Below are 26,486 nucleotides of genomic sequence, written 5' to 3' on the forward strand. Positions count from 1 at the left end.
CCCATGGTGGGCCATACTCAGCCTCTGTTCTTTTATTTGGGGCAAAAATACGGGCCTGTGGTGAAATCATTTACAAGTTCCTTTTGTCTCAAGTGAGATAGAGTGGGACCAGTTTTCCTTTAATTTGTTTATATTGGGACTTGGGTCCCCATATAACAGGTAAACAAAATTCTTAAAGAGAAGGGCCTTTAAGCAAAGGATTTACAGTTAACAGCTCTTTCTTCAATGCAGTATGCATATTCCTTTACTGGCAAAAGGGCTCCATAATTTTTAACTTGTTTAAGAACACAGGTTATAAGCTATGAGTTTCATCTATATCTTTAAACAGGAAAAATCATTGCACTGATGCCAGAGGACAACACCATTTGGGGATTTCCCCAAGAATCCCTGCCTAATAGGAGTTCATCTTTTAACTAAGCCACTTAGAAGATCCAAACTTATGGTTTAAACCCAAATTTTCTGTAGTATGTCTTCTATCAGTGGATCCCGAAGTAGTGATTATAGCATGTCCAGGTTTTTAAATCATTTACTACTAACCTATGAGCTCCTTGAGAGCAGGAACTATTTATTACAACTCTAAGATACATAATAGAAGAGTTCCAAGTGTCTCTGGAAGATTTCAGTGAGCAGGAAGTAGGTCCTAAGCTCTCAGCACAGTGGGAAATGTGGAGCTCACAAAGTGATATGATGTAGCTTAAGCTCTTGTTTGCCAACATCTGGAGCACAGCTGTGTCTTAGTCTTTTCACCATCTGTTAATAAAAACTGGAAGAAGTGGAATATGGAGGTCTTGGATACACATACAAGTAAATATTGTGCAAACAGATAAGGTAGTTATAAGATGTAAGATGGAAAAGGCCTTCATCGAGCAGGTTTCGACGGTGATTAATTTTAAGTTGCTAGTGAGCCTTCTGCTTGGTGGTATGAATAGTTTGAATGCCCCTGTGTTAGGGAAGACTATGGTAGAATAACTACCTGCTTTGAACTTCAGTTAATCATTCAGTGATTAATTGTGATGGATTATGGCTTACATATTTTTAACTTGGTTCTTGCTTTCCCAACAGCTGGGAAGAGATGGCTGGTCAGAAGCAACCGTGTTGGCCCCAGATCCTAATGCACATAGGAAGGGGGCCTGGTGTTGTGTGGCCTTTTCATGCGTTGCCAGTCCCAGGCGGATGTTAGAAGTTGCCCTTTAAAACTGCGCTTCTATTTCCATCAAGCAGAGGGCTTGCTTTTCTGCCTGGGAATGTGGTGGTGGACTCTGGCTCTCTGCCCTTCCTCTGGAATGAATGCACAACAAATGAGAAAAACAGAAGTGTCCTAGTTCCCCATTCCCCTCCACTGTCTCAGCTTGTTGCTGTGGCACCTCCTGCTTCACCGGCCCTCCCTCAGGCTCTTGGCATGGCTGAGAGGAGCAGATGCCAAGGCCCGGTGGCTGGCACGTCAGGGATTTAGCGACATCTTCCTGCACATGGTGAATCTTTTTTGGGAGGGAGGCTGTCTAAAAAATAACCTGTAGGCACCATAATTAGTGATATAGCATGGTGGATTTGGGGAGAAATTTAACTGTATGAAATTTCAGCTTTCAACGTGGATTGGCTATTTGATTAAGCAGGACACGGTAGCTTTTCTAGGCTATGAGGGAGAGGGGACAGCTTAGTATGGAAGCATGAGGTAGGTTTTCTGTACTCCTGGTGAGAAGCCACGTGATGGAGTGAGCAGTCTCGTATGTGTCGTTACAGGGAGGAAAGCAAGCTCTCTGGGCTTAAATGTGTTCATTATTTTGCTTTGCCTGTGGATTTTCTGGTTTCCTCAACAATTAATGGAATATATTCACTTGGATTAGGTTATCTAGGGAGACTGGGATTCTGCTTGTTAGTCATTTAGAAAATATGTGTTTCAGGATTACTTTTAGTGAAAATAAAAGTATACCACAATTTATTGCAGTTCTTTCTAAATTGAAGAATTATTCATGCTGCCACCTGTTGACAGAATTAGAGTGTACATCTAGTCTACTTGGTCAGTAATCCCTGCCTACCAGAATACCAAATCCACATGAAATCTGACTATTCTGTGGAATCTGACTGTTCCACATGGAACAGGGGCTACAAGCAAGCATGTTTAAAGAATACACACCCACAGCTAGAGCGGCAAATTCTCTTGGGCCCACCTGTGTAACCATAGCCTGTCTAGTCTGAATCTCTTAGTCAGAAGATAACCTCTTAGAATATACTTTTGAATGCTTTATGTATGCGTGCATCTAAGTACTTTCATGTCAAGAATGGCTATTCTTATTTAGAGGCAGATTTTCCATTACAAGATTTACGGATCATGCTTTAAATTCCATACATCTGCTAATTATTTGTTTCCTTTCAGATTCCAATATCCTTGCAATTTGAGACACCAAGGAATTAAGTCTTACACCATGAGTAGATCTTTGGAAGAGAACACGGATCAGTGGATGTCAGATGTTAACTAAAGAGCAAAATACCCACATGTTTCCTCACCAAAGTTAAAGTGAACATCTCATGCCCTGATACTGGGACACTCTTGGTTGATAAACAGTTTTCACAGTCTTCATATTGTGATCCTCTGACAATATGTTCATTTAAAAAAATATATGTATGTGGTTGGATAATGACTCTTCGCTAAAAATGGTTTAAAATGTCCTGGTCAGGTTGTACCTTATCCGACAGTCTGTTCTTGGCAGCTGATTGATGTGAGAATTACATCTTTGATTTGTTCAGCCCAACTTGAGACACTGATATAAATCACTTCAAAGGATGCTGCCTTTTAGGACGCCATTTCATATTGTGTGCCCTGAAGCTTTACATTAGGATGTGTAAGCTGAAGAATATTCATATCTTAAGAGTCTTGTAGACAGATAACCTCCTCTCCTTACTTCATGGAGCCTTTGCCTTCTGCCTAACCAGGGTGACACAGAGCCCCTCTCTAGGACCTGTGATCCCCCAGGTTTTTGACTCTGCACCCCAAACTTCTGTGAGAGCCCCAGCCCACTGCCAGGGCCTTTGTGACATCTTCAGAGATTGAGACACCACACCTGCCCTAACAATTACGCTATTTGAAGCTAGTCACTTCCAACTGGGTCTTTTATGTCTGTGATACTTGGTTATTAAGGGAAAGGTAAGCCATCCCTCAGTGTCCTTTTTTCTTCTTTATCCTTTTCTCTTTCTCCATTACTGATTCTCCTCTTCCTCCCCCCCCCCCCCCAAATCTTTACTTTTCCACTGTACCCTCTGGGATTCTCTTTCCTTATAACCTTCTCCACCTTCCTCCTCACACCTACTCTGACTCTGCAGAATACCCTACCTTCTGCCTTAAAGTGAACCTGGGTCTCCCCTTCACGTGTGACCTTCCTGTCACACCTCCTGTTATTGAGGAGACTTGTTCTCTTATATGAACATACCGTGTTTGGTGATGGTGATGGCACTATCCTGTCTCCCCACTGCTCCTTTCATACTTTTATAAAGGTTCACACTTACCCGTCATGTCTTTCTTGTTATCAGACTTGCTGTCCGTCCTTTTACCTCCGGTCCCACATGGTCTTCATTTTCCCCCAGTGTTGGCTCTTTGCCCCACTTGCCACACCTCCTCCCACCCTGTGCCGGCCACTGTGCTGGGATTTACATACAGAAATTTGTTTGTTCCTCACAACTTTCTGGATTGGGCATTACCAGGCTCACTTTATGGGTGCAGAGAGGTGGGTAACCAGGGTCGCAACGTGAGCAGGTGGCATAATTGCACCTCAGACCAAGGCAGTGTGTCTCTGGAGCCTGTATTTCTGTCTGCTAAGATATTTTTCCCTAGTGTGCTTCATGTCGTGTGTACCTTCAATGCCTGTCAGTAGGGAATTGGTTAAATTGTGGTTCATCCAAACCATGGAGTACTCCAGTTATTAGAGCAAGAGAGCAATGCGTATGTATAGAAAAGAATCTCCAAGATCTATTAAAAGAAAAAGCAAGGTGCAGAACATTTGTGTATGTGTGGAGAGAATCTGACATGTCTGTGCCTGCAGCACCCTGAAGCCACGCAGGATTTGGATTTCTCCAGTCGTTTTGTATACTGACTGCTGTATACTGTATACTGTATACTGTATAGTAGACTATTGACTACGGTAGCTGTCGCGAGCAGGTATTTCTCACAGGCTGCACTTTTCCCCGTGGGAGGAAGATAGCATCGTGTGGTATGTGATGTGTGATTCTGGAGTCAGCACTCGGTTCTTAAATGTGTGGTCTTGGGCAAGTCACTTAACTTTTCTGAGCCTCAGTTTTTACAACTTTAAAATGGGGATGATACCCATCTTGCAGAATAATTGTGACTTTTCAGATAATATTTATTCATTGATTCAACAAATATTTTTTCAGCACCTATTACGTGCCAGGCACTGTTCTAGGCACGAAGGATGTAGCAGTAAACAGCTTTAAAGGTTCTGCTCTCATTTAGGTAACATCCTAGTGAGAGTAGAAACACAAAATAAAGTAGATCGTGTGCTATAAAAGATGTTGAAATCTATGAAGAGAAAACCGAAAAAGAGGGGCGGGTGTGAATAGGGGTGCCGTGGGTGGGGCGCAGGTTTAGTTGAACAGGATGGTTAGAAAAGTCTTCACTGACAAGGCATGTTTTGAGCCAAGACCTGTAGGAGCCGAGGGCACACATAGATACCTACAGCAAGAGCGTGTCACGCCGAGGGGACATAAGCTACTTGTCCAAGGTGGGAATGGATTTACCGGTTTGAGAACAGCAAGGATCTCAGGTGACATGGGGTGACGGACAGGGATGCTAGGTGAGAGACGTAACAGGAGCGAGAGTGGGCCGTTTAGGCCCCTGCACAGTTTCAGATTTCCTTCTGCATAAAATCTATCTGGCACAGCAAATAGTGGCCGTGATGATGAGGATGCTACCAGGATGCTCTGCTCTTGGGGTGGAAGTAAGATAGATGGGGTGACGTTTAGGATTCTTTCAACAATTATTTTTCATACCTGTGGAAGAACAGCATAGTGTAAGAGAGAGGGGGCACTTCCAAGACCAGAGACCTGATCCTCAATCCTGTTCTGCTGCTGATCCTCACTGAATGCCAGCTTCATCTGTTACATGGAGGGTGATTGTTCCCGCTCTGCCCACCTCATAGGGCCGATGTGCAGAGTAAGAGAGAAGTAAATTTCTATAAATGCTTTGTGCTTTTATAGAATACAATACATAGGAAGCACACAGGGTGTGTTTGCTGATTGGACATGGACTCAGGAGCCACTGACAGTTCCCTCGTCTGTGCGAATGTTCCCCAAAACGAGGCACTCACTTAACGAGAAAGACTGCACAGCTGTCACATTTCTTTTTCACGTTTATTTGTTTACTTTTGTGTGCGTGAGAAAGAGAATGGGAGTAGGGGAGGGGCAGAGAGAGAGGGAGAGAGAGAGAATCCTAAGCAGGCTTTGCGCTGTCAGCACAGAGCCCAACGTGGGGCTCGATCCCACGAACCACAAGATCATGACCTGAGCTTACCCGACTGAGCCACTCAGGCGCCCCAGGCTGTCACGTTTCTTCACTTGGATTCCGTGTTATAGTTAACGCAGGCTGCAAATGGATTAGTTCCTTGGAACTTAATGTCCCGTTGCCACGTCAAGGTACACGTGTATTGTCAGCAGCTTAAGGCTGAACATTTGCACTGAATTTACCAGTTTCACTTTCACCCAGATCAGAGCTCATCATGATGACGTATTGAACTGGATCAGGAAAGTAGACTTAAGGTGCTTTACTATTCAAAAAACCAAGTAGGTGGTGTGCCAGGTTCAGAGCTTGCCTGGCACGAGCTCCCTTTTGATGGGTGGGTTCCAGAATGTTCAGTCTGTGCAGGCTAATAACTAGAGGTGCTGGGCTCTAGTTATGGTAGAGAGCACAGAGCACCAGTGATTCCCCAAGCTAGCAAATCTCAGGAAAGGAATTAAATAGAAGCCAGCTGGGGGATGAGGACCTTTCCTTCACGCTGAACTGGGAAACCAGTTGAGCTCCCAGGAGTGCTCTACCTAGAGCAGCAGCGGCCATTTATTGAGTGCTCACTCTGTGCCTAACACTTTACATCTTAAACATTCTAGAAAGATTGTCTCTCTTAATCCTCAAAACAGCCATGCAGTAGGCATTACCTTTTGTTATGGACTGAGTTGTGTCACCTGCCCCCGCCGCCTTAAATTCATCTTTTGGAAGTCCTGACCCCTAGTACCTTATAATTTGACTCTTTTTTGGAGATAAGGTCACCGAAGAGGTAATTAAGTTAAATGAGGTCATGAGGGTGGGCCCTAATCTGCAATGACTAGTGTAGTGTCCTTATAAGAAGAGGAAGTTAGGATACAGGCACACACAGAGGAAAAATCCTGTGGGAGACACAGGAAGAAGGAAGCTATCTGCAAGCCAACGAGTGAGGCCTCAGAAGGAACCAACCCTCCCTGACACCTCGATCTCAGACTTTTAGCCTCCAGGACCATGAGACTTTAAATCTCTGTTGTTCAAGCCACCTGTTCTGTGGTACTTTGTTATGGCGACCCCAGCAAATTGATACACCCTTGTTGTATATCTGAGAAAACTAAGGACCAGAGAGATTACACAAAGCTGGTGGATGTTCTTGCAGTTCTGGCTAGGGAGAACTGGGAATGAAGTCCAGGTGTGTCTGGTTCCAGACACGTCCCACCGAGCCCTGAGGTTTCTGGCTTACTGCAGCTTCTCCTCACTTTTGAAACCATAGCTGGCATCCAGATCTTTGCCCACTGTTCTGTTATACTGTACTTCCCCTTGCCACACCACATTTTTTTACAGGTAAGATCCTGGACAGGAATAGCATAAACAGGGGGCTTGAGTTAGGGGCTTAGTGAATCTGGAAAGATTTGTCTCTGGGAATTTCCTTCCCAGTTCTCCTCTTGCCATGAAACTGAGGTAAAGAGGATTCTCTGCAAAGTGTTTTTGTACCTGTTTAAAAGAGGTGTTGAAACTTCCCCGGAATGGGATAGATACAAATAGTTAGTTTTGCACTTACACTGTTGCTGTCACTGAGAAGTTTGGTGGTTCTTAACCAGTCCGAGTCACCTAGATAACTTTAAAAAAAATACCTAAGTCCTGCTCCTGCTCCCAGATGATCCATTCTAGGAAGAATGGTATGGAATCTGAGTACCCATAAGCTCTTTTTCCCCCCTTGTAAGTCTTCCCTGACAATGTTGATGTGCCCCATCAGATGGAGAACCCTTAAAGTTGTGGAATGACTTATTTCTCTTGTTGGTACTTCTGAACCATAAAAATGGTTGCATTCCAACAACATTAGCATCTTAAAATATAACTCTTACATTTTAGCTTTCATTATGTAGGCTTCTGTATTTTCCATGGTTCTTTCAACTTTAACACATTTTGAGGATGGGAGGCTATGATAGGAGCCACTGTCCTAACAGAAGACCTCTAAGCCACAAGAATTAATGATTCTCTGGTCATTAGTGGGTCTGAATGTGAAAGCCTAGAAGGTAGACACTACCTAACATTTTTGAAATCTGTTTCGAGTTTATTTGGTACACAGTTGCATTTTCCACCCATTCCTCCAGAGGGCACCAGCGTTCAGAAACAGTTGTGGGGGAGTTGAACAGACTGGTCTTTAGGCTAGAAACTTTAGTCGATAAGATTTGAGCTTTTATTTGTGGGAGGAACTGTGTATTCTCTTTCAGAGCTTCCTATTCTTTGTTGACGCTGTACTCAGTTTCTATATTTTATGCAAAGTTTAAAGAACAATGTTTTATTGTCAGGATAGTGGCTAGTGATGCTGAGAACCCCAGGACAGGGACTGAGGCTGAGAACTCAGGTCCTCAGAAGAGTGATTTCTAAAATTCTTTGTGTACAATTTTCAGTAAAAATGTTTACTTTATATCTTCAGTATATGGATATGTGTGAATTATGTGCATATACAGTTTTACTACCATATACCTTATAAAATGCACTCTCCAAACTAGAATCTGAAAAACAGTGAACAAAACAAAGCAACAGAGGCTCTGTTTTCTTTTCATACTCTAGCAAGGGTCCCTTTGGAAGCCACTGATTTAGAAAATGACTTTTCCTTGAAAAAGGATTGGGGGAAAGCATAGAGATTGATCTTGGGGTTGTTTTGGCTGCAGGCCTCTAAATCTAACTCCAGTTGTCAATTTGAAAAAAACTTTTTATTTTTGAGAGAGAGGAGAGAGCATGAGCAGGGGATGGGCAGAGAGAGAGGGAGACACAGAATCCAAAGCAGGCTCCAGACTCCTGAGCTGTCAGCACAGAGCCCGACATGGGGCTCGAGCCCACGAACCATGACATTATGACCTGAGCAGAAGTTGGATGCTTAACTGACTGAGCCACCCAGGCGCCCCTCCAGTTGTCACTTTGGAGCCTTCATGAAGAGTGGGCTCTGCAGGGAAAGCTAGGACCTGGCAGTCAGGGAAAGAGTGCCTTTCTGGGGAAGGCTCACTGCCCTCACTTGGCTGGAATTTCAGTTTAGAATGTCCCAGGTACAGTGCCAGAGAATAACAAAGGGAGTAAGGCATATCTTAAATCCCATTTCAGGAAACCCATCTTCTAAAGCAGACCGTGGTGCACAGTGTAGGGGAACTTAGGCTAAAGTTGACTAATAGACTTAAGTCTGGGGCTCCAGGTTTGCTACCAAAGTTCTCTCTGCAGCATCCCCAGTCTGACCTAGAGTGAGCTGTTGGAGAAAGGGAGATGGAAAAAAGGACCTGGTTGAGGGTATGTGTAGTATTCAATAAGGAATTTGGTGCAAAAGTAAAGGAGGCATGGTTTTATCTGGACTCTTCTGAGACTCCTTGCCTACCATCCAACCTATGTAGCCATAGATTGAATTGAGCCATGAGGGCCCACTTGGGGCCAAATCTTGCTCCTTGGTGACCCAGAGTGTATCACGTTATTATCTGCCTGGTAGTTATCATATATTTGAAGCTCCAGGATACATCCAGTTGCTGTGAAGCCCCAATTCTAAAATTAAGTTTCTTTTTGAATTTAATAATCAAAAGAGGCCGCTTAATAAGTTCATATGTAAGCAGTTAAGCCATCCCATAATAGAAAGAAAAAATTACATAATGAGTTTACAGAGCTTGACAGAGTCCTATAATTTCACAGAATTAAACTGGGATTTTAAAGTAAGGCAACTGGTCAAATAAGTATGGCCACTGAACAGAAGACTAGAAGACAGCTACCCTAGTGTTACATGGAAATGTTTGCCCACTGTGTGCCAGTGTTAAGGCCACGTCTCCACAGTGTGCTTGACCTTAGGCAGATACAGTTTGACCTTTCATTTCCCTAAATGTTAAGTAATCGTAACGTGGTCTAACAAATTACATTGAGATTTGAAAAAAATCCACTTAGCTCTTTATTTAAGGGCAGAATTTTGTTTCCATTCTGAAAGCACTGTATGCTCAATTAAAAAAAAATGAGAAACTAGAAGAGTAGAAAGGAATCCCCCATCTTCCCACTGCAAAGAAAACTACCATGAACGTACTTCTTGTATAGTTTCCCAGTGTGTGGGTGCCTTTTTTGTGAAGAGGATGCTTAGCCAGTCACTCTGGGAGGAGGGAGACAATGCTGGGCTATTGGCTCAGGCAACACCTGGGCTGCAGGATTAGAAGTACTTGTTTCTCGGGGTGCCTGAGTGGCTCAGTTGGTTAAGCATCTGACTTTGGCTCAGGTCATGATCTCACGGCTCGTGGGTTTGAGCTCCATGTCAGGCTCTGTGCTGACACCTTGGAGCCTGGAGCCTGCTGCAGACTTTGTGTCTCCCTTTCTCTCTGACCCTCCTACATTCACTTTGTCTCTTTCTCTCTCAAAAATAAATAAGCATTTAAAAAAATTAGAAATAACCTATTTCTCTGTTGAAGCCAGTCCAAATGCATTAATGGGTCATGGGAGGACAGCATACAAGAATGTGAAGGCAGTTTCTTCTGGGAGCCTGTGATTACCTTGTGTTAGCCATGTGATAGCTAATGAACTGAGATCTGCCCTGCAAGATAAGCTTTTTCCCACCTCTGTTTGAACTTGCCTTTTCTTTCCCTGTCATAACAATAGAGTTGAACACATGCCCCAGGTTTGGTGCTCTCTATTCTTGTGTCTTTTTGGAAAAGATGTAACTTCATCTTCTGTAATAAACAACATCACAGGTTAGACACTATGGGGACCGTTGGATAATTTTCCTTATTGGAGAAATTAGAAAATAAGCTCCAAGGGAAGCCTGGAGCTTCCAGTTTCTCGCCCCCCCCCCCCCCCCCCCCCCCCCGTCTACTGCAGAGCAATCCTTTTATCAAATACGACAAGAGCAAATTACTAGAAAAATTAAAAGAAAACCACAAATTCAACCATAAATTTTAGATTCACTAGGCTTGAAATTACTGTGGAATTGCTATAAAATTCCTAAATGCTTTTTCTCATTTCTGTGGTTACTGTACTAGATTGCAGACCACATGTTGAGTTTTGTAAGAGTGGGGAATGGAGAAAAAAATATATACATGTATATGTATATATAATTTTGGGGATAGCCTATGAATAATATACTTATCAGCTGTTAAAGCTATAAAAGGGCACAAATATAATTTTGTTCCTTCACTTCTTTAACAGAAGAGAAAATGGAGGTGATATAACTTGCCTAGGGTTACGTGAGTAGTTAAGAGCAAAGCTAGAACTGGTTTAGTGTTTTTTTAGTTTAGTATACTCTCTGCTTGTGTCATGTGACCCCTTAATCTTTCAGTGTCCCAAATGCCAAAACTGGGTTTTAAAGTAGCCTATTTTCTTCTAGCATTAAATTTAAGGAGGTAGACATAGATGTCTGATAAAAACTTCATTCTGGGTGACATATGTATAGATTTGATTATTCTGTCACTGAAAATATTTCATTGAGTCATTGGAATTGGGAAATGTCTTGCATTTGATATGTTTTGTTTTTGGCATTTAGGTTTTCCTAGGACATTAGTACAGGCTGAAGCCCTGGACAGAATCTGCGAGCTGGATCTAGTGATCACTTTGAACATTCCATTTGAAACACTCAAAGACCGTCTCAGCCGACGTTGGATTCACCCTCCCAGTGGAAGGGTGTATAACCTGGACTTCAATCCACCTCATGTGCATGTAAGACTATACAGGGCCCTTTGACAGACTGACAAGAAAGAGGCACAGCATTTCGGTTGTAAAGTATAGGAAGGATATGAATAGATGATTCAAAAAAGAACAAATCTACATGGCCAAATGTATTTGAAATTTCTCATTCACTAGTGGTCAAAGAAGGCAAATTCAAGTTTATAACATCTATTGCTGGTGGGGATCTGAGAAAAATGATACTCTCATCTTTATCAGACCTAGTATTTGTAGTCTTTTTAAAAAGCAATCTAGCAATGTACATTAAAAATTTTTTTTTAATGTTTCTTTTGAGAGAAAGAGAGAGACAGAGTGTGAGTGGGGGAGGGGCAGAGAGAGAGGGAGACACAGAATTCGAAGCAGGCTCCAGGCTCTGAGCTGTCAGTACAGAGCCTGATGTGGAGCTTGAACTCACAAGCTGTGAGATCATGACCTGAGCTGAAGTCATCACTGAACCGACTGAGCCACCCAGGCGCCCCTACATTAAAATTTTTATTTCATTCAACCCACCACTGGCAGTATAGGTTATGGAAATGAAAGCACTAGCAGGTAAGATCATGTACACAGTGTCACTTATTCCAGTGTTGATTTTAGGGAAAAACAAAACAATCTGAAAACAAAAATGAATGCTCATTTGCAGGGGATGATGATTAAATGAATTAGAGAATATCTACGTCTTGTCAGTAAAAAGAAAGACTTTGTGCTATATACTTTGACCTGAAGAAACATTTCCTCCAGGTGTATTACTGAATATGAAAAGCAAATAGCACAATGATTCCATTTTTGTAAAACAGTGACTGTCTTTCTTTACACATATCTGTTTGTGTGTGTGTTTATAAGTGCTCTCTGGCTTCATAAGACCAGGGATAAATGGTTAACACTGGGTCTGGATGAAGAACTGGGGTTAAAGTGGGCGGGGTCATGGGAGAGATGGGAGTAAGGATGTAAAGGGGGAAGACTAGAGGAATAGCAAGTTCAAAAAAACAGCATGTTTACATAAAATAAGCATGTATAAAGGTACATGTTTAAAGAAATTTCTTTATTTTTTTAAATGTTTATTTGATTTTTGAGAGAGAGAGAGTGTGTGTGCAGTGGGTAAGGGGCAGAGAGAGAGAGGGGGAGAGAGAATCCCAAGCTGGCTCCATGCTGTCAGCATAGAGCCCAACGTGGGGCTCGATTTCATGAACTGTGAGATCATGACCTGAGCCAAAATCAAGAGTCAGATGCTTAACCGACTGAGCTACCAGGTGCCCCAAGAAACTTTTTAAGTTAATGAACTCATTTAAAGAATTACTGTTCTTTCTGGTAATGATAGGAATTAGTTCAATATGATTCTTAACTCCAATTATGGTGAGGCAGATAGTATTATTTTTAATCCTCCAAATGTGAAAGAGGTGACAGTTGTATCTTATTGGATTAATGTGTATGGAATAGGTAGACCTGAATATCGATAGAGTCAATAATTACTACAGAAAACCATCTTCAAGAGGGTAAGGATGCCTTCCCAGCTTATGAGCGCCATTGATAAAGTTCCAGTGAGTCTTATTCATTTGGGCAAAATGAACTAGTTGCCTTTTGAAGTCTTTTTTTTTCTTTTTCACGTTTGTTTATTTTTGAAAGAGCATGAGTTGGGGAGGGGCAGAGAGAGGAGACACAGAATCCAAAGCAGGCTCCAGGCTCAGAGCTGTCAGCACAGAGCCTGATGAGGGGCTCGAACCCACGAACCATGAGATCATGACCTGAGCTGAAGTCGGTGCTTAACTAATTGAGCTACCCCAGTGCCCCAGAAATCTTTTTAAAAATATAGTAAATACTTCTGGAATTCCTGTATTAGGTCCCTTCCTCCTTTCTTTTTCAAGAAGCTAGTAGAGGGGGAAAAATGATGGAGGGGAAAAGAGGGTTCTGAATCTGCACTGAAGTCCAACACAGATGCTTCACATTTTAGCTCCTCCTAGCCCTGCTGAAGCAGAGATTCTCTTAAAGTTTGAGAACCTTTAATATTAAGTTGCTTTCTAAAGACTGGGTATACTAAAAGAACACCTGCAGTTATTACAGTGCTGCCCCCAAAGTCAGCAGTGGAAGTGCTAGTCTGGGCTACCTCTACCAGCCACTGTGGCCAGGCTGTCCTGGAAGGAGGGATGCTGTCACCCCAGCATCATTCTGCTCGTTCTAGAAGTAGTTGTTGTATTCACTGGTGCTCTGAGGTCCTAGAAATGACTTCTGAGCTTTGCAACCATAAGTAAAGGAGATGAAAGTAGAGGTGATGTACAGCTTTCCCCCACCCCCATGTCTCCTGTTGTGTCAGGGTAACAGCCATGGAATACACATGTGATGATTATGGGGCTCACCAACAAATCATAAGCATAAATTATGTACCCAAGGCCCTGAGCTGTAATGGAATTTTAGTGTGTTTCAAATTTATAGCTGGTTTCTGATTATCCAGTTGAGTTGTCTGAACCTTTTGGTTCTGCTCTAGCCTGCCTTTTGACAGATTTATTTCATGTGACTATCTCCCCTGGTGGGTAATAGCCGTGGACACAGGAGGCAAGATCTTCTTATGTGCACGTTGCCATTTTTAAGTAGATATGTTTCCTGAGAAGGTTAAAATATGTCAAAAATCAGGTTCTTAGAATTGCAGCTTTTCAGTTCTCGGAATGTTTGTTCTTGTTTATCATAGGTATATGATTCATGCCTATTTAATCTACTTTTAGGCAAGTCACTATGTGATCTAGTAAAATAGCCTGAGTAAGATTAATCTCAGAAAAGGATTTGAAAGCTAGCAGAGGTAGGAGAGAGATACCTTCTCCTAGATCAGTGTTCTCCTAAGTAAACCACCTGGTTCTTTGAGATTATTTATTTTCCTTATTAACAGCTCAAACTTTAGAAAGCAAGGCTGTTTTAGGAATATTTAGAGGGCCAGAGTGATAGTGTCTAAAGGTCATTTATTGTTGGGGGAGGCAGCATGGAGTTTTAAACTATAAATTGAAAATATCATTTATCAGTAGCAGTGTAACATGTTCAGAAAGATCTGAGAAGTTAATAACGATTTCATGTCAGCTCTCAATGGATAAGGTTAACATACTGTTAAGAGTGTTATTTCTTTTTTTCAACTACTTTCACTATTACCATTGTCATCAGGCCTAATTCATCATGTGGGAGGGGTCAAAGGGGAATACATGGGTTTTGCATAGGAAAGTTTTTCGTCTATGGAATGGCCCAGCTATTGGCCGTATTAACTGGTTTCTCTGGTATTTGTAGGGGATTGATGACATTACTGGTGAACCATTAGTCCAGCAGGAGGATGATAAACCTGAAGCAGTTGCTGCCCGGCTAAGACAGTACAAGGATGTGGCAAAGCCAGTCATTGAATTATACAAGTGAGTGTGCTTCAGCATTTTCATGGCGGAGGGCCAATTAAAACAGTATGGTGCCCAGTGGGAAGGACACTGGACTGAGGTAGGGTAGTGTTTCTTTAAGCTAGATAAATCCTAAAGGCCCAGTTCCTCCCTGCAGGTCAGGTGAAATGTTGGGGGTTGTACATGGGAGATATAGTCCAGTTCTTTTATGCTGAAATTCTTGTAATACAAGGACCGAAACCTGATCCTCTCTGTCTGGTTGTAAAATTACGTGTAGAATTATATTCATCTTTCTTTTTAAGGAGCTGAAATAATGGTTTATATTTTGACACTCCCATGTATGTCATTTGGATGGAAGATTAGAAGGGACCTCTTGACTAGCTATGTCTAGGAGGGAATTTAACCAAAGGAAAAAAAAAAGCTAAAACTATAAGGTACAGATGGCAGATTCATATGGTTCCGGGGGCCAGGCAGGTATTGGAAATGAGTGTCAAACCTGGTATGGCTGTGTTAATCTGGGCAGGTGAGTGACAGTTGAACTGTACAGCTGCTTTATGATGTTCAGCCAATTATTACCACAGGGGCACTCAGACTCAGAGTGGCTAGTGATACCTATTTCTCAGGAGAAGCAGAAATCTGGCTTTGTGTGTATGTGGGGGCGGTGTGTGTGTGTGTGTGTGTGTGTGTGTGTGTGCGCGCGTAAATCCCAATTTTTAAAACTATTAGCAACAGATAACATTTTTAACAGCGTGCAAACCAAACAAAACCCATTTGCAGACTGCATTCAGGACAGCTGTCTACAGCCTCCCCTATAAATCAATTTCTGACCCTTCAGCTCCCAAATAATTTAGCAGGCCTTTAGAAGTTCCTGATCATGTTACTGTGATCTATCCTGTATTTTGTGATCTGTTGTAAGTAACAAAGGTTTTATAGTACCAAAGTTTGTCAATGATCTATTTTGTTTTGTTTTAAAATTTTTAATGTTTATTTATTTTTGAGGGAGAGAGAGACAGAGTGAGGGGAGGGGTAGAGAGAGAGGGAGACACAGAATCCAAAGCAGGCTCCAGGCTCCGAGCTGTCAGCACAGAGCTGGACACGGGGCTCAAACTCAGGAACCTTGAGATCATGACCTGACCCGAAGTCAGATGCTTAACTGACTGAGCCACCCAGGTGCCCCAGTGATCTGTTTTTTGAAAGTGTGTACTGAGGCAAATTTGGTATTGTCCATATAATGTTATTCTTGGATATGGTTTTCTTTTTTTTTTTTAATTTTTTTTAACGTTTATTTATTTTTGAGACAGAGAGAGACAGAGCATGAACAGGGGAGGGGCAGAGAGAGAGGGAGACACAGAATCTGAAACGGGCTCCAGGCTCTGAGCTGTCAGCACAGAGCCCGACATGGGGCTCGAACTCACGGACCGTGAGATCATGACCTGAGCCGAAGTCGGATGCTTAACCGACTGAGCCACCCAGGCGCCCCTCTTTTTTTTTTTTTTTTTTTTAAGAACATGCGAGCCACAGAGAGGGGCAGGAGAGAGAGAAAGAGAGAATGTTAAGCAGGCTGCATGTTCAGTGTGGAGCCTGTCAACGCGGCTCAGTCCCACGATCCTGGGATCGTGACCTGAGTCGAAATCAAGAGTCAGACACTCAACTGACTGAGCCACCCAGGTGCCCCTCTTTGATATGTTTTAAATAGGAGAAGAAGAGGTGGCATCATGCTAGGCATGCCAGAATTGTAAAAGTATCCCCAAGTGCAGGTGTTGATACATTTGCGGGGGCTGCTTTGGCACTTAGCAATGTGTGTGACAGACCATGAGATCATGCTTTATACCCAGGATCTTCACCCGCCCTAATATCATGTTAAAAAGAAACCTAAGGGTCGCCTGGGTGGCTCAGTTTGTTAAGCATCTGACTTTGACTTCGGCTCAGGTCATGATCTCACAGTTTGTCAGTTCGAGCCCCACATTGGGCTTCCTGTTGTCAGTGCAGAGCCTACTTTGGGTCCTCTGTCTCCCCTCTGTCTGCCCCTCCCCTGTGCATTCTCTCTCTCTCTCTCTCTCTCTCTCTCTCTCTCTCTCTCTGTCTCAAAAATAAACATTTTTTAAAAAAGTGAACCTAAAATGCGTTTATGTGTTGGATTTTATTTTTCAGGAGCCGAGGAGTGCTTCACCAATTTTCTGGGACGGAGACTAACAAAATCTGGCCCTATGTTTACACGCTTTTCTCAAACAAGATCACACCTATTCAGTCCAAAGAAGCATACTGAGCCCGCCCAATGAAGAACCAGGAAGATGTCATTCATTCAGTTGTATGTGTAGTATTGGTGCCGTGTCCAAATTAGAAGCTAGCGGGGATAGCTTGCAGCGTCTTTTCTAGTCTAAATGGTGAACTGAAATGAAAACAAATGAGGAGAAAGAGTTAATGAAGAGGCTCTTCTCTGCCTTTCTGATGAAGGGTCACCCACACATGTCTAGGATGTCTCTGCACGTCTCAAGCCCTTCACAAGAAAGCAAGTACAGGCTGGATTTCAAAGGGTGTATAACCCAAACTCTAGCTGATTTCTGACCATCACATTGTTGCCATAGTAGCCTTTTAACATGTGATGGTGTTGGCCTCTGGTTCTCCCTGCCCCCCCAAAGGCTATTGAACCACAGCACCAGGTGGCCTGAGAATGCCAAGGGCAGTAGCCCCGGCCTTGTCCCAAGTTCTCTGGTATGTGCCCTTCCTGGTGACCGTGCGATTGAAGCCAGTTGCTCTGTGGTCACTTCTCTGGCCTTGAGTGACTGTCCACAATTAGCTTTTCTGTTCAGAGTGATACCTTTTTCTGCCTCCATGCTCTGTAGAGTCTCTCCTTTTTCAGACATCCTGGAATGAAAGGATTTGGCTTCTAGTATTTTTATTAGACTGTATTTTGGTACATCTGTTTTCTCCCTTCCTAGACTATGAAGTAATAGATAGTTACTGCTTTTATCTCTCTCAGATTCCTTTCTAAGAGCCGAGAGTGAGGGGAGGGTGTCCAGATGCTTCTTGCAGCAGGAACTGAGCTCTGCAGAGGGTCTACTTACGCTGCTGGGCTGACCCTCATGGGTTGACACTGCTCTTTTCTTTTATCATGAAAAAATAAAATCCTCAAAGTCTTTGGGAGTCTTCAGAAAAATGGGAGATACTACATACATGTTAAAGAATCATATCTTGTGTATAGAAGTAATAAGACCATATGGAATTACTGCACTAAAAGAATAGTTTAGCTTTTTATTCAAGACAAAAAAAATGTATTTTGAAATGCTGCTAAATATTGATGCTGACAGTGTTTTTCTCCTGTGAGTGACCCAAACATATTATAAATAGTTGGTAAAGGGAATGGAGCCTGTGTGTTGAGGAAAATGTTGCACTAGCTGTGCCCAGACTGAGTATGACAGCTTTGTGATTATGGGAAAACAAATTCTTAATTTTTTTTTCTTTCTATTCCAAAGATGCTTTCTGTGGGGTGGCCATTAAGTCTAGAAATATAGATGATACAATTTTGTCATTCTTTGTAATGTAATATCAATAAACCATTTGTTAAAGATTTGCCTGGTTTCCAGACTTGGTGGCCACCTAATGTAATTCTGGTTCTCCTCTGGGAAGGACAATGAAATTTATTCCTGTTGCCTTAAAAATAAATACCCCTCTTCATGCATCGTGATTGTCCCTAAGGAGGGTTCTTTGCTATTCCTGAGAGTGACTTCTAACTCCTCATACTGAAGAGAAGGGGGGGCGGGGAGCCTATTTCAGCACGCCTCTGGTGTTGCAATGCATTGTTTATTTTCTGAAGATGTCCTGGAGAATCTCCAGTCAATTCCCTGGCAGATGTGTTCTGTATGGTAATGATTGCATCTTCCTTACAAATACTGCCCCGCTCTTGACAGTTCCTCTCCTCTATACCTTCGTGAGAATGTTCTTTGACTACCTTAGTGGAAAAATAGACTGGTCTCCTCCTCATTCTCTGAATCACCATGTTACTTTTTGGGTGTATGCAATGGAGATGCCCAGTTCAGGTCTGTGAAACATTAGTGCATGATAATAGACTTCTAGTGCTTTAGAAGAGCCGTGTTTGAATGCCGGTTGGTGGGGACAGGGTGAAAATCAGACCTGTAGGTAAAGCTCAGGTTTCCTGGGGAACCAGGTACGGAGAAAACAAACCTGATATGAAGAAAGTTGCACAATTTAGACTAGTACTGCCATGGAGACAATTTCTAAAAACTAGGAAAAGTAGAGAGTTAAGGTTGTTTTATGGGTAATTCAAGAGAGGAATGTGTGTGTCCTTTTGGAAGTAGAAAAATCTACATGACTCTTCCTTTACTTCTCTTTGTGTTTAACAGACTCCCTTTGGAGTTTTTGAGAGAGTTATGGGAAATGGCTGGTCCCTGATGCCATACTCTAGTTCTCAATCCTTCCCTCCTCTCCTCCAGCAGAATAGATAGTTATAGTCAGTGTGGGAGCCTCTCAGTGTCTCAACAGCATTTGCTGTTTCTGTGCTTGGTGAGGGCCCTGTGCTTGGTGAGACCAATAAAAAAGACAAACACCTTTCCATGCGTCTTTGAAAGATGATACTTATTTCATGTTCAGTGGCCTAAAAAGTCTATTTCAGATTTTCTTCAACAAGCTCTCTGGCATTTTCTCCAGTAATTTTGTAAAAAATTAAAATTCTCTTGAAAATATTTTGATAAAAGCTAAAGGGACATCTTTTCTTGGTTTTTCTTCTACTGCCACAGATACGGTTCCTTCACAGTTCTTCAAAGAGAGTAATTTGGGTGTCTATAAGATTCCTACCGGTCCACATATTCTGTGATTTAGCCAGTTGTGAATTAATTTTGCTTTTCATTGTCTGAACAGGCTTCCCACTTACTTAGAACTTGGAGACATTGCTGTGTTTAATATCCTTTAACACTAAGTCAGACATAAAATAAGTATCATTTACTGAAGGCCTTTGGGCAATAGGTAAAGTTCTAGGACCTTAGCAAACACTCATTTAATCTTTCAAGCATCCTTTGAGATAGGCATGAGGCCATGTTTATGAACAAGGAAGACAAGGGTCAGAGATGTGAAGCATCTTGCCCAGGCTCTTGCTGCCAACAGACAGTCCAGCCAGGACTCACACCCAGGTTTTCCCGATTCTGCAGCCTGCGTTTGTTCCTGGATGTTAACTGTGTCCTGTCCCAACCAACCTAGGGTGCTGAGCCTGCTTGATTTTGCTCGTATTTCCAAGTGGCCTCGTCAAAAGTAGCAGAAGTGACATTCAGCTCTATATGGGACTGTTCTCCCCCTCCCCGCTTTGCTTAAGCAAAGGGAGCTGCTAGAGGAAGATCTGAGCCTTTGATCTTCTTTCCTAACTTCTCACTTATAAAATGAAAGGCTGTTGAAATAGGCTGGGCTTGGGTCCAGGCTAATCTGTGGAGGGGTCAGGTTCCTTCATGTTCCTCACCTACCTATGCTTTTGGTATCCATGGTATTGTACCCCTAAGGGACCTTAACACTTCAGCCGCCTTCAACTCTAGTGCTCCCTGTAGATCTGGGCTTCTGGGAGTTAGATGCTACTCACTTTTCTTCCCTGATACCAGGAGAAATCACTCCCTCACTCCCACCCCCAAATAAGGCCCTGATGATAAACATCCTTCCTGAAGTGCTGGCAGGTGATGGAGCCCCCAGCATACCATCTTGCCTATGTCACATTGCATATTAACATGATCCTGAATGCTACATTCACACCTTTGCCTGCCATCTGATGTGGCACTGCTTGTCATGCACAATTCTGGCGGAAACCAGGGGAGATTGGCTTCCTGTGTTATCTGCCCTGCCCAGGGTCACTCCCCACCACCCTCCAGCAGCCAAGCTCAGATGAGCTCCGGCTTTACCCAGGGTGTGCCCCTCCCTTTGGTAGGGAAGGAAAAAGGTAATAACAGCCAATGGATAAGGGGGATTCTTGGAAAGAGCTACTGCTGTGGCTTCGCCCACCTACCACTTAAAAATGTTGTTGAGACAGGATGGTTTTAGATAGATGGGTGCCTGTGCAAAACCATAAATAGGACTGTTAGAAAATTTAGTTCACTAAACTGATTTCAGTATTTGACTTTAGCTGTTTAGCAGTTTAAACAGCTTACCAGCCTGCTGGGGGTCCTGCTTAGGTCATAAAGACCACAAATTTCAAATATGTTAAGGCATAGGCATTCCTAGTAGTTCCTGTTTATTGGTACTTAATGCTAAGTGCATTATGTGCATTGTCTAATTAAATCTGCAGTAGTTACCATAACGTAATAGATGTTTTAGTTATCTTGCCTCTGTGTAAAAACTGCAATCATTCTGTTCACTTAAGTTTATATTTTCATGTATCTATAGGGATTAATCAAGAAATCCAAAAGGGCCTTTTTTTGTACCTTTTCCTCCTTTGAGTTCCCCATTCTAATTAATAGGTAAAGCAGTGTTATTTGATTGTACCTGGAATCTTTGCTTTTGGCACTCTGGTGCTGAGGCAAGAAGTGGGCACTCAGTGGGTCTTGGTGGTAGTTGCACACTGTATATACAGAGAGCATATATCTCATCTGCACTCTGCTGAGTTACAGGATCTTGGGAGACATTCATATCTACCTGATGAATTTCATTTATTACCTTTCATTTAAAACATAGTATCTTTTTTTGCTGCATTTAATTTTGCCAGAGAGGCAATTCATAAGGCCAAGTTGTGTTCTTAGTATGAATTGCTTTCTTTTTAATTCCCCCTGCATTTTTAGTAACTCCCTGGTCTATTTGGTGTCTCAGAAGGAGAACCTAGCAATGCAGCCTGTTTTTTTTGTTGTTGTTGTTTCGTTTTGTTTTTTTTTTTTAATATGGGAGTGTGGTCTAGTCATAAGTTATCATCCCTTTCCACATATAACTGATCCAGTCTGGTTTCTAGATGAAGAGTGTGCAAGAGCCAGATGTTGGGAAACCCATGAAGCCGTATTTCAACTATGAAGAAAAATATACTTCCTGCATCTGTTGAGATATACTATAATTACAGTTGTTCATAAATGCCATACCTTATCTTTCTTTTAACAAATTGCACAATTCTTGCCAAAATAAATGCCATTATTCCGTATGCTTCAGGGAAATTCCCCCAATTTGATCAGTGAGCGTGTGTGTGTGTGTGTGCGTGTGTGTGTGTGTGTGTGTGTGTGTGTGTAGGGAGAGGGAGGGAGAGATGGTGAAACATTTCCAAGGGGACAAGAGCCCTTGGATGGCATGGATGTGCATTCCTTCCGGGTAATAATTACGCTATTCCAGGAAACAGCATGTGTCTTCCTGGAAATAAAGATTTCCTGTCTGTAACTTTTGCAAGTTACACCAAGTGCACCTTGTGATTCTCCCTGGGGTTGGTGTGTGTCTAATTCCATTTCATAAAACCTTTCTTCATTTTAAAGCTTTGGCTGTGAAGTCAGAAATGTGCTAAATAAAAACAAACTGTTTTGTATTTAATTTAGAGAAGGGTAAAGGGAAGAAAAAAAAAACTCAGTCTTTATGTAAGCTCCAAGGTGTTAGGGCTTAGAGGGTTTTTCTAGTTTTATGAGAATTTGTACTACTGATTTTTATATATTCCTGTTTTTGAGATGAACAGATCTCTGGGGAAATTGTTGCATTACAATGGCGTTTCACTGTGACCCCTCTCAAGCTCAAATCTGTTCTCTTAAGCCAATGACAACTTGTCACTTCGGTTTACTGTCCTGTGAAAAGTCAGCTCCAGTTTCCCAGAAATTGTGTGTTTACGATGAGTCAGTGCTTTTCTTCAGTGAAAGTTGTCAGCCTTCTTGATTTGGGTGTATGTGCTTAATTCAGAGTATCTAAACCTGTAGTCTAATCTGTACATGCTCTCCTAACTGTTAATTGTTATTGACTATTTTGATTATCTTGCTTGAAGATTGATTCCTACTTTTTAATTTGATAGAAATAAAGTTTTTTTTCCTGCTTATAACTAGTGAATTAATTTAACATTTGTATTGCTTTTTACACTTGAGAGTATACATCTTCATAGCTCTTCACATTTATACTATTCTGTGACCGCTTCATTATCAACATTGTTATCTCCAATTTGCAGATGAGGAAAATAGTGAACACAGTGTTGCCTGGATGAGGTGACAGTTGGTGGCAGAGCAAGATCATGAACCTAAGCATTATGATCCCCAGTCTCCTTTTCTGCAACACCATGTTGCCTCACTTTGTATACATCAAGCACTTTTTTTTATCTAGCACTTCATTCTTTGCATATTTTCATAAACATTCTTTAGTTTTGTTCTTGAAACAACTGGATGATGTGAGTAGATTCTCCCCCTACCTTGCAGATTAGGAGACTGGATCAGAGGATGTGAGTCTAAGATCATAGTGTCAAGGGCCAACTCAGCAGAAGCAGGAAACTCAGGAGACCTGGCTGCTGGATGCTAGAGTCATGGAGGAAATACAGCCAGCCTCTGCAGAAGCCTTCCTGCAACTGGGGGGTGGGGGGGGGGAGGGAGGGGGGGAGATGGGGGATGCCCTGGCTTCTCCCAACCTCACATTCTCCTGTCTCCTGCAGGGGCTTCCCCTTAGCTGGGTTCCAAAGCTCACTGACCTAGAAGCCTGAGGAAATGTCCCACAGGCCTCCATGCCCCTAGAAGGTGAACCGGATATGGTGGCTATGTGGTAGATTGTATCAAAGTTAAAGCCATTCACTCTTTAGGAGAATTTTACTTTTCTGCCCCATTGGCTTTATGTTTGGGCGTACTGACTTGCTTTAGCCAATGAAATATGAGCAAAAATGAAGTGTGCCACTTCTGAGCGGAAGCTTCAGGAGCCAGAGCATGGTCACCAATCTCTTTCCTTCTCCAATGAGACTGTCGGTCTCCTAGGGCTCTTCTTTCAACTGGGATCCTAAAATGGACGTGGAGCAAGATTAGTCCATGATGGATTAGTACTGTGCATGAGAAATAAACCTTTGTTTTTCTCATCCCCTGGGATTTGGGTGGATTTGGTACAACAGCATAATTTAGTTCAAGCTGACTGATAGAAAATGGGCCCAAGACTAGTATATCATGTCATCTAGTTATAACTTTGATTCTCTTATCAAGCACTATTAGGCTCTGGGGTTGCAAAGATGAATAAGACCCAGTTTTTGCCCTTGACTTCCTTAGTCTCCTGGAGGAGATGGAAATATATTTAGATAATTATACATAACTGTTGGGATTATTCACTGGATTATAATTGAGAATATACAGATGTAGTAACTTTTTCAGCCAGCCAACTAGACCAAGGAAGAACTAATATTTGAGCTGAGTGATGGAGGAAAGAGGGAACCCAAGCAGAGGGAATGGTATGTGGGCAGAAGTATGAGCACATAGGCCAGGTGGAGGTCAGACAGGTATGGAGCAGGACTGGGGAGATAAAGGTAAGATTGAGTTGTTTGGGGAAGTTGTACTGACCTGGTCTTAACTTTGTTTGTAGTAGACAGTACAGAGTCTATGCCAGAAAGTGACTCATGAGATTTACATGATAAAATTGTACTACAGATGTGAAGTAAGGTGTGACTGAGTTTAACAGAAAGGGATGGTTGGATTATAACGAGTATGGGGTGCCTGGGTGGCTCAGTCGGGTGAGCATCCGACTTCAGCTCAGGTCATGATCTCGCTGTCCGTGAGTTCGAGCCCCGCGTCGGGCTCTGTGCTGACAGCTCAGAGCCTGGAACCTGTTTCGGATTCTGTGTCTCCTTCTCTCTCTGACCCTCCCCCGTTCATGCTCTGTCTCTCTCTGTCTCAAAAATAAATAAACGTTAAAAAAAAAATAACAGGAGTAAAGAAGGGTTAAATGTCTCCAGGGGAGGGGTGCCTGATTGGCTCAGCCCTTAAGCATTCCGCTCAGGTCATGATCTCATGGTTCATATGTTCGAGCCCTGTGCCAGGCTCCACGCTGGCAGTGCAGAGCCACCTTGAGATTCTCTCTGCCCTTCTTCCACTCATTTACGTATGTGCACATGCACTCTCTAAATAAACTTAAAAAAAAAATGTCTCCAGGGAGAGATTGGAAACAACAATGAAACGGGGGGTGAGTATAAGGCCGTAGGAAGTGACAGAAGCTGTGGAGACAGCAGTGCACTGCTTTTCCTCAAGGGAGAGTCACTGCTCAGCTCCAGCCAATTGTTGTTCCTGGGGATGCTGGCAATGCTACCCGGTCATTCAATTTAATTAAAACAATGACAACAACAAATACATTGCACAGGCTAAACTATATTAAGCCAATCTGGGACTAATGGTTTAGACAGAGACACACCAGAGGTTAGGAATGAGGGTCATAGTGGCTCGATAGATGTCTATGAAGTAAGAAGGTAGGATATGTGAAGGCAAACAAGTATGAAGGTGAGGATTGTCTAACTTTGAGGAACAAAAAAAAAGTTGTGTAGTTGTATAGAATTGTGGTTTGTCAGAGGATACCACCTATTCAAATAAATCACTTGAGTTTTTTACCCTAGAGTTCAACTGAGTGTGATTTTTTCCCTTAATCCTTTTCAGCCAGTGAATATGTAAGCATCCAATAATTAAATGAAAACCATACCCATACTTAAGGAAACCTCCTTAAACTGTGTATGTGTATTTTAAATATGTGTGTATGTATATATATATATGTATATATAACGCACGTGTGTGGAACAATTACATCTATGTGTATATATGCATATGTAATAGGAGGTAGCTAAAATTTATTGAGGGTTTGCTCTGTGGTGCCAGGCAATAAGCCAAGCCTTATGTACAGCTAGAAGTAATGAACCTGAGGTTCAGAGAAATTAAGTTATTCAAGATCACTCACCCAGTAAGTGGTAGAATGAAGTCCTCACTCCAAGTGCTCACTTTTGATTACTCAGTTGTTCTTACTCATTCTGACTCTTGTTGCCCAAAGGGACCACAGTTAAGCGCTGTGCAATCAAGGGACCTGTGGCCTTGGGCAGGAATTCCAGGAGTCAGGGTACACCTCCACTTGGAGGTAACTAGACTTGAGCAGTGTTGAGTCTCTCTAGTGGCCAGCTTTTCTCCTAGCCAGAATCCTGTGGCCAGTCCTTTTGATAAGTCTCTTCCCTCCCATGGAAGATTAGATCTCATATTACACCAGGAGCTGACACTTTGCATTCCCCCGTTTAGAGTCATGTACCTTGAGAAAAGAATAAGGTTTCCTGACAAGGAAAAATCAGTGATACCAAAATGAATGCTACATATCTAGATCAGTCGGAACAGATCAGCCACTCTTGTCACAGTAATGGCCCACATACACTGACCACTCTAGATCCACTATGTCATATGCATCAACCATCCTGGGTGCACTGACCGTATCGGACTACTGCGGACATGTTGGCCACCAGACATAACAACTACCCTGGACATATCATATGCACCCACTGCAATATGGAAACAATGTATCAGTGTGACAGGGTCAGAGAGAAGGGGTGCAGGCCAAAATTGCTTAGAGACTTGAATGAACCATCTTCTGTATTTTATCTATATAAGACCCTCTGTTGCGTTTCTTCATTTGAAACAAAACAAACAAAAAACCCAGCCTAATTGTCTAATGCTCACATGAAAGCCTCACCTAAAAATTTACAAATGTTGGCATTTATCAACTGAGGTTAGATAGCTAGGACTCTTTGAACATAGATGGCAGATGTCTAAACCTTAATCTTTCTGCACATCTTCCAAAAACCACATAGACCAAGGACGGCAAATAAAATCGCAGTTAATTCACCACACAACACAATTATATCTACTGCACATAGCAGGAAATAGAAGACTGCAAAACCCCTTTTCATTTGAGTGGGAAAATAGATATATGAAATCAGCACCAGCTATGGACCTGTGTGGAAGTGGAGAGGTAGGAATTATTTGGGGAAAGTATTGAGAGGGCACAGCTTCTGGGAGACAACAAAGGAACTTGAAAGGAGTAGCTATCTC

General features: G+C 42.4%; 1 protein-coding gene across 7 annotated transcripts in view; it reads left to right on the plus strand.

Moving 5' to 3' along the window:
* The window catches only part of AK4 (adenylate kinase 4), a 73,182-nt gene extending 50,690 nt beyond the window's left edge, over nt 1–22,492 (plus strand). For all 7 annotated transcript variants that reach the window (XM_023258782.2, XM_023258784.2, XM_045035965.1 and 4 more), the window contains 3 exons: nt 10,977–11,149; nt 14,414–14,532; nt 16,663–22,492. In XM_023258782.2, the coding sequence (XP_023114550.1) occupies nt 10,977–11,149; nt 14,414–14,532; nt 16,663–16,777 (407 nt within the window). In that variant the 3' untranslated portion in view covers nt 16,778–22,492. The remainder of the gene's footprint in view (nt 1–10,976; nt 11,150–14,413; nt 14,533–16,662) is intronic.
* The last annotated feature ends 3,994 nt before the right edge of the window (nt 22,493–26,486 follow it).

This window comes from Felis catus, chromosome C1, assembly GCF_018350175.1.
Source record: "Felis catus isolate Fca126 chromosome C1, F.catus_Fca126_mat1.0, whole genome shotgun sequence".
Lineage (NCBI taxonomy): Eukaryota > Metazoa > Chordata > Mammalia > Carnivora > Felidae > Felis > Felis catus.